The 9373-nt window shown below is 34.8% G+C and overlaps 1 protein-coding gene across 1 annotated transcript; it reads left to right on the forward strand.

Moving 5' to 3' along the window:
- Positions 1-2171: 2171 nt before the first annotated feature.
- On the forward strand, positions 2172-2613 carry LOC108537172 (60S ribosomal protein L31). Its single transcript, XM_017884334.1, has one exon. The coding sequence runs from the start codon at positions 2196-2198 to the stop codon at positions 2571-2573; it is 378 nt and encodes a 125-aa protein (XP_017739823.1). The 5' UTR covers positions 2172-2195; the 3' UTR covers positions 2574-2613.
- The last annotated feature ends 6760 nt before the right edge of the window (positions 2614-9373 follow it).

Genomic DNA, 9373 nt, shown 5'->3' on the forward strand with positions numbered 1-9373 from the left:
GTTTATGGCAGCATTATTTGAAAAAGCATAATTGAAAATATTTGAAGTGCCCATCAATAGAAGAATAAATAAATAAATTGTGTTGATATAGTCATAAAATGCTGTAAAAATCATACAGTAAAAATAAACTAGAGCAACACATATCTTAGTAGGAATGAAGCGCAGATTTATAATGTTGAATAAAACAAAGCCATTTGAAAATAATACCTGTATTAAGATAGCATTTAAATCGTTAAAAATTCTGCAAAATGATAATATAGATTTTTTACGCATGAATAAAAACATAGAAATATTAGAAAACTTAACTGTAAATGATAAATTTGGAATTAGTGAGAATAGATTACCACTGAGTGGGAGCAAAGATAATGGAAATAAAGGATTTTAAAGAGTATTGTAACTATAACTATGGCAAGTGTGGAATAATATGACAATATGATAAACATAGGGGCTAGGCACATAATTTTCATTATAGTACTCTATATTGTTATCTGAGTTTTTTGAACTACTTTATAATTTTAAAACATTGATTTAAAAAAGTTTAATGTCGTATATAGCATATTCAAGCTTGAGTGTTTTTTAAAATATATATATAAAATTGCCATGAGTAAAAGATAAAATACCAATCAAATATTGGAAACACTAAAGCACAACCTCAGGGTTCTATAGAAACATGAATTTGTACTAGGTTATTTAGAGAAGTTCTGTGTTACATTATTATAGGGGATTATATTCCCTCATTGAATGAACTGAATGAGAGAAATTGTATCCATTTTTATATGACTCAAATCCAAACTCTGAGTTTTACTGCATATAAAACACAGGTATATTCAATTTGCTCTAATTTATCCATTTCTAAAATGGACATTTGGTTTAGGCAGATTATTATTTAAAGGCTCTTTGAAAAGAAAAGGTGGCTTCTAAAACTGTAAATAAAATCAGCACATTTGTTTGGCTACTAAACACTATACGAGTTTTACTTCAGCATTACTTGCTGAATGCATTCTCACCATGTCTGTCTAAGACACACCGAGGCTGTGAAGTTCAAAGGTGTTATCTTCCTATAGATTTCTATTACAGTAAAAATCCTTGAAGCATGAGAACTGTGTAGCTATACTGATTTTTTTCCAGCACATGATGCAGAATTTATATACTTCATTTTACTCCCATAAAATAAAATCCATTGCCAAAAATAATAGGCCCTGCACAAATTATATATTCAGTATGATCAGATACCTCCTTTTAAAATTTCCACTTTTCATATGACACAAAAATATAAATTGAGAAACTGAGGACTTTGAAGAAAAATGGTTAAATTTGTCTTGGCTTTTAGCATCGGTATTTATTTTCTATATGTTTTCTAGTACTTGAATTAATTATAATTTTCAGGAAGTAATGTACCTATTTGATTGCATATTCGTATTAAAATGTTTTTCAAAATTTGTTTTCCAAGAGTATTCCAAAAGATATATTTCTCTAATCCATTATTTTGGTATTGCTTATAGACCTACTATATGTAAGACATGAGGGACAAAGATACATAAGGGATATAAAATTTAGCATATATTGAGTATAGATTATATTCAAAACATTTGCTAAGGATTTTGTAATAAAATTTCCTATTGACTTTATAGCCCTGAAATGTAGATACGCCATTATGCTGATTTTGAAAGCTTCTCCCATCAAGAGGTGGAGTCTATTCTCCTACCACTTGAATTTGAGCTGCCCTCGTGATTAGAGAATGTGAAGGAAGAAGTGAGTCAGTCTCTGTCTCTCTGTCTCTCTCTCTCTCGTTGCTTAGGCCCTAAGAGGTCTTCCACTTGTTTTCTCTTGAAACTGTCACTTCCATGTGGAAGAAACTAAGGCCATCTTGTTGGAAACTGATAAATTACATGGAAACGAGCCCAGCTGTCCTTGCTGAGACTATGCTAGATTGGATCATCTTATTGCCAGCCAACCACCTAGCTTACTCATAGATTTAAGAGCAATAAGAAATGCTTATTGTTTTAAGCCACTAAGTTTTGAGGTGATTTGTTACACAGAAATAGCTGACACATTGATCTTTCAGAAAATGACAATTTAGAGCAGAATACTGAGTCACCTAGACAACTTGAAAGCCCATGTTCTTTCCATGTACTGCACAGAGTAGAAATAATGATGTAGACCTTTTTTTTTTTTTCTAACTTGGACCCGGCAGAATGGCTCCCGCAAAGAAGGGTGGCGAGAAGAAAAAGGGCCGTTCTGCCATCAACGAGGTGGTGACCCGAGAATACACCATCAACATTCACAAGCGCATCCATGGAGTGGGCTTCAAGAAGCGTGCCCCTCGGGCACTCAAAGAGATTCGGAAATTTGCCATGAAGGAGATGGGAACTCCAGATGTGCGCATTGATACCAGGCTCAACAAAGCTGTCTGGGCCAAAGGAATAAGGAATGTCCCATACCGAATCCGTGTGCGGCTGTCCAGAAAACGTAATGAGGATGAAGATTCACCAAATAAGCTCTACACTTTGGTTACCTATGTACCTGTTACCACTTTCAAAAATCTACAGACAGTCAATGTGGATGAGAACTAATTGCTGATCATCAAATACATCAAATAAAGTTATAAAATTGAAAAAAAAAAAGAAATAAGGATGTAGAAGAATATAGAACAAAGTTATATGGCTGTTCCAGAGAAAGAGGAGTTACTTTGAAGTGACTAAGAAAGCTATCATAAAGAAGGTGCCCTTTGGATTGGCCCCTTAATGACTGGAGAAGGAGATTTGCAGTTGAAAATGAGCTTAGGTGCAGAAGGAAGAAGGTAAAAATTATGTTCAAAGAATGGCAAATGAGCCTACTGTCCAGAAAAGCACAGTTGGTATAACACAGCATTAGGTCCAGAAAGTGGATTTCATTTACCTTGAGATTTCTTTCATTCAGGTGAAAATTTATATAAACAGAAAGCTTTCTTAGTTTGAGATCAGAAACATTTATTGGTTGAGCATTTTAATTACTTAGATTATAGTTTATCAATGTTCTGGGTTAAATTATATTCCTGTCAACGTAAATTTACAATAGAAAATTGAGAATTTAGAGAAAAAAATATACTTAACCTTTGAATTAAATAATTAAACAAGTGAAAGATCACAGATGTTAAAGAGAGAAAACATTAAACATGAAATTCAGCCTAGGAGTGTACTGAATGGACCTGGGCAAGATACTTAACCTCTGAGTCTCAATTTCCCTACCTGTAAAATGGAGATGATGAATATTTATTTTATAGGATTGCTGGGATAATTAGCTATACCATGTGTAGAAGTGTCTGGCATGTAGCAGGAACTAAACACATAGTAGCAATTTTTACAAAACACATTTAAAAAGTCCCCTGATAATCAATATGTTAATCCTGGCTTTAAAGATGGACACAATTATGAATAAATTCAGTGGTACTCTTAAGTGCAATATTTTTCATATTTTACTTATATGATTTCTTAGATTATTTGTCAAATAGAAATAATGATGTAATTATACAATTATGGAGACTACAGCTACCCCTTCCCTATCTGAATTGGTATCCATACTTTCTCTATAAGGTGAGATGCAAAATGACACACATCATGTTCCAACATCAGAAAATATTGAATGAGTGATTTTGTGGTAGGAATAAAGCATAATATAACTCCCTTTCAGACATAGTTGAAGAATGAAACAGCAATTGCAAAGTGGCTAAAAGAAGGTAGGATCATTTCTCCCCCAGAGGTTTACTAGTTTCTTTTGTGACCTCACCATTGTGTTAAGAGTCCTTATATCAGGGCGACAACGAGTTCACATACAAACAGCCACTTAGGGCACAAAATTTAATGTGATTATTTATTTATTTATTTGTTTTAGATGGAGTTTCATTCTTGTTGCCCAGGCTGGAGTGCAATGGTGCGATCTTGGCATACGGCAACCTCCGCCTCCCGGGTTCAAGTGATACTTCTGCCTCAGCCTCCTGAGTAGTTGGAATTACAGGCATGTGCCACCATGCCCAACTAATTCTGTATTTTTAGTACGGACAGGGTTTCTCCATATTGGTCAGGCTGGTCTCAAACTCCTGACCTCAGGTGATCTGCCTGCCTCAGCCTCCCAAAGTGCTGGAATTACAGGCATGAACCACCATGCCTGGCCAATGTGATTATTTATTAAAGATGTAAAATCAAATGGTGTATTTTTTTTACAATTATTAAATTAGCATATATATACAAGTGAGCTTGTGTTGAAATTGGTGCTTTCAAATAAGCTACTGAGAATATAAGTTGTAGTCATCTTTTAAAACAAAATAGCAAAACTTGAAATTGTTCCTTTTTTGATCTGTTGTTGCTGTTGTTCAGACTTAATATTATTTTAGGGAAAAGGAAAACACATGTAAAATACTCATTACTAACTCATTTATAATAGTAAAAAAATGGAAAGCAGCTTCATGTTTGAAAACTAAGAAATGGTTCAGTAAACCACCGAATATAAATTTGTAGACTATAAACCATTAATTTAAAAAACTTATTGTGAAAAATAACAATGTAAAAAATGTTTATAACGTAATGTCAAGTGAAAAAAACATTAAAATGAACAGTATACTTTCAAACACATAAAACATGTTTCCTTATGACCCAAAGAACATAAAAAATGAAACCAAAGGATTTCTTAGTGAGTTGGGATTGTGAGATATTTTTCTTTTTTATTTATTTCTTTCATTGTTGGTATAATGTTTCTTGTGCTACAAATAGAAAACAAAATGGTAAATTCATAAAACGGAACTATTACTCTGATGTCAGACTCTAGAGGCACCTATGCACGTTGATTTTTTATGGTTTACTAATATCAGTGTTATTACCTATTTATAAAAATGCTTTGTCTGTCTTATTTAAAATATTCAATTAAATGTTCTTGAAACAGTAAACCAACATCAATCTGAAATTAATTTTTTTTTTTTTTAAGATGGAGTCTTGCTCTGTCGTCCAGGCTGGAGTGCAGTGGCACAATCTCGGCTCACTGAAACCTCTGCCTCCCAGGTTCCAGTGATTCTCCTGCCTCAGCCTCCTGAGTAGCTGGGATTACAGGCATGTGCCACCACACCCAGTTAATTTTTGTATTTTTTAGTAGAGCCAGAATTTCACCATATTGGCCAGGCTGGTCTTGAACTCCTGACCTCATGATCTGCCTGCTTCGGCCTCCCAAAGTGCTGGGATTATAGGCGTGAGCCACTGCGCCCAGCCTGAAATTAATTTCATGAGGATACTTGGCTTGAATGTATGCAGTCTGCACTGGGTAGAGTTTAGAATGAATGATAAAACAATTACCCACCAGTTTCTCAACACTTCAATACATTTGGACAGAAAAAGAAGAAAAAAACAATTCTGGAAATGATGTTTTCAGTCTGTGAGTTGTTTTTATGAAAATGAAAACATTTGTTTTTTTAATAATGTCAGCTTTATGGATTTTACCTAATGAGGGCATCTGCATTTCACATTAAGTTGTATTATTCTTTGTAATAATTATAGAGCTATTTTTTCTATCCATGCCACATAAGGAACTATAGTTTTGAGCCTTTGAAACAATCATTTTTATGTACTGAATGTTGATTTTTTAAAAAGAGATTTGGATCTGAATGGTAGCACTACCTTAGGAAAGAGATAATTACCTGCTTTGAGCGTCAGTGATCTTATCTATAAACTGATAGTAATTTCCCTCTTTTCTCTGCTTCTCAGGAAAAGTTATGACAACTATAAATTAGTGAACATAACTGAATTCACTGGAAGTGTATAAAACAATAAATGGCATTTACTCCCCTTTAGAGAGATATTAATAAATGTTAAAACATTCAATTCCAAAAGAAAAGAACTATATCTTTTATCCTACATTCAGTTCCTTCTGTCATTCAATAAATATTTATTTGGGGGTCTATAATCATTGTGCTAAATGCATGAAATACATCATAAAAATGCCAAAGATCTTGATCCTCACTTTAGTGTGAGAGACAGAATTATGAACAGACAATAACAGCCCAGTCTGATAATTTTTTATAATAGGGTACTATGGCAGAGTGCTAGACAAACGGTAAAACAATCCAGGCTAGACTTTGAATGGGGTTAATCATAGGTGGTTTTTAAAAATTAGATTAGAAATTAGAAAAAAAAATCCTAAAATAATTACCAGACTAGAAGTTAGCTAGTGAAGCTAGGGGTTTGAGGTATGTACTCAGAGAAGACAGAAGAGATGAGCATTCACAGAAGTTAGCAAAGAATGATCTTTTCTGGATTTGTGCACACACACACACACACAAATTCTATTGTTTTGTTTTCATTCTACAATTTAGACTTTGTATTGTTTTTTATAGTGTTAGATTTTGTCACATATCTAAATTTATTTGTTCACTATTCGTTTTTGCATTTTAGACCTTCTTTCTATAATTATTTTCCTTCCTTTCAGAAGTACAATTCTCAGAATTTCCTTTTGTGAAGATTTGTGAGTGGTAAAATCCTTCACTTTTATTTATCTGAAAATGGTTTATTTTGCCTTGTTCTTGAAAGATGAGAACTGTCTAGGTACACAATACTGAATTGTAATACAATATATTATTTTTTCTAATTATTTGTCCCCTCCCTGTAAGAATATTTTATATCCCTGCTCATTGCCATATAGTTTGCTGTCTTTCTCTGTGGGAGGAGTATACTTCCCTACCACATAGATACCCATCTTGTCTTCAAAACTTACGTTGGCCCATAGAAATGTGAGCAGAAGTGATGTGTGCCAGGTCTCACAGAAGCTTTAAGGGTCATTACATTATTCTGCCCTTGTTCCTTTTCTTTTGTCATGAGAAATGCGTGTTCCAAATAGAGATTACTCCTATAGTCTAGATGCCATAAAGACAAAACATGATCCAGAGCTAGTACACTGATAGCTTACTAAGCTCCTGTGTAATACAGGCAAAAAAATAAAGCTTTGCTGGATAATATGCACTTTTGGAAGAATCATTTGTTGCTGCATCATGGAACAAAATGACTGGCAGCCAGTTATGTCAACCAGATAGTTTGCGAGACATTTTTTTCTTCCTTTCTTTCTTTCTTTCTTTTTTTTTTTTTTTTTTTTGAGATGAAGTCTTGCTTTGTCGCCAGGCTGGTATGGAGTGGTGCAGTCTCAGCTTACTGCAACTTCTGCCTCCCAGGTTCAAGCAATTCTCCTGCCTCAGCCTCCCAAGTAACTGGGATTATAAGCATGCACAACCAAGCCTACCTAATTTTAGTATTTTTAGTAGAGATGAGGATTCACCATGTTTGCCAGGATGGTCTTGATCTCCTGAACTCATGATCTGCCCACCTCGACCTCCCAGGACAGCCATTTTTTGATTAACACTCCACTTCGAATAAATTGTTCTACTTTTTTTTTGTTTTTTTTTTTTGCTTCCATTGTCACAGTCAAGAGGTTTTATGTTACACAAATTGTTCTTTGTGTGACCTTTTATCCCCAGCTGCTTTTTTTTCTTCTCCTTTTTTTTTTTTTAAATTATACTTTAAATTCTGGGATACATGTGCAGAACGTGCAGGTTTCTTACATAGGTGTACACGTGTCATGGTGGGTTGCTGCACCCATCAACTCATCATCTACATTAGGTATTTCTCCCAATGCTATCCCTCCCCTAGCCCCCAACCCCGCAAGAGACTCCAGTGTGTGATGCTCCCTGCCCCCCACTGTGTCCATGTGTTCTCATTGTTCAACTCCCACTTACGAGTGAGAACATGCGGTGTTTGGTTTTCTGTTCCTGTGTTACTATGCTGAGAATGATGGTTTCCAGCTTCATCCATGTCCCTGCAAAGGGTATGAACTCATCCTTTTTTTATGACTGCATAGTATTCCATGGTATGTATGTCCCACATTTTCTTTATCCAGTCTATCATTGATGGACACTTGAGTTGGTTCCAAGTCTTTGCTATCGTGAACAGAGTCACAAAAAACATATGTGTGCATGTGTCTTTATAGTAGAATGATTTATAATCCTTTGCGTATATACCCAGTAATGGGATGGCTGCGTAAATGGTATTTCTGGTTCTAGATCCTTGAGGAATTGCCACACTGTCTTCCACAAAGGTTAACTAATTTACACTCCCACTAACAGCGTAAAAGCATTCCTATTTCTCCACATCCTCTCCAGCATCTGTTGTTTCCTGACTTTTTAATGATTGCCATTCTAACTGGCATGAGATGGTATCTCATTGTTGTTTTGATTTGCATTTCTCTAATGAGCAGTGATGATGAGATGTTTTTGATATGTTTCTTGGCCACATAAATGTCTTCTTTTGAGAAGTGTCTGTTCATATCCTTCACCCACTTTTTGATGGGGTTGTCTTTATCTTACATATTTGGTTAAGTTCTTTGTAGATTCTGGATATTAGCCCTTTGTCAGATGGACAGATTGCAAAAATTTTATCTCATTCTGTAGGTTGCCTGTTCACTCTGACAGTAGTTTCTTAAACAGTAGTAGCAGAAGCTGTTTAGTTTAATTAGAGCCCATTTGTCAATTTTGGCTTTTGTTGCTATTGCTTTTGGTGTTTTAGTCATGAATCCTTGCCCATGCCTATGTCCTGAATGGTATTGCCTAGGTTTTCTTCTAGGGTTTTTATGGTTTTAGGTCTTATGTTTAAGTCTTTAATCCATCTTGAGTTAATTTTTGTAAAGGTGTAAGGAAGGGATCTAGTTTCAGTTTTCTGCATATGGCTAGCCAATTTTCCCAACACCATTTATTAAATAGGAAATCCTTTTCCCAATGCTTGTTTTTGTCAGATTTGTCAAAGATCAGATGGTTGTAGGTATGTGGCATTATTTCTGAGGCCTTTGTTCTGTTCCATTGTTCTAAATATCTGTTTGTTATCAGTACCATGCTGTTTTGGTTACTTTAGCCTTGTAGTATAGTTTGAAGTCAGGTAGAGTGATGCCTCCAGCTTTGTTCTTTTTGGTTAGGATTGTCTTGGCTACACATGCTCTTTTTTGGTACCATATGAAATTTAAAGTAGTTTTTTTCTAATTCTGTGAAGAAAGTCAATGGTAGCTTGATGGGGATAGCATTGAATCTATAAATTACTTTGGGCAGTTTGGGCATTTTCACAATATTGATTCTTCCTCTCCATGAGCATGGAATGTTTTTTCATTTGTTTGTGTCCTCTCTTATTTCCTTGAGAAGTGGTTTGTAGTTCTCTTTGAAGATGTCCTTCACATCCCTTGTAAGTTGTATTCTTAGGTATTTTATTCTCTTTGTAGCAATTGTGAATGGGAGTTCACTCATGATTTGGCCCTCTGTTTGTCTATTATTGGTTAATAGGAATGCTAGTAATTTTTGCACACTGATTTTGTATCCTGAGAC

This window comes from Rhinopithecus bieti, unplaced genomic scaffold, assembly GCF_001698545.2.
Source record: "Rhinopithecus bieti isolate Rb0 unplaced genomic scaffold, ASM169854v2 scaffold_12088, whole genome shotgun sequence".
Lineage (NCBI taxonomy): Eukaryota > Metazoa > Chordata > Mammalia > Primates > Cercopithecidae > Rhinopithecus > Rhinopithecus bieti.

Coding starts and splice junctions, on each gene's coding strand:
- LOC108537172 (XM_017884334.1), top strand. CDS start 2,196: ATGGCTCCCGCAAAGAAGGGTGGCGAGAAGAAAAAGGGCCGTTCTGCC.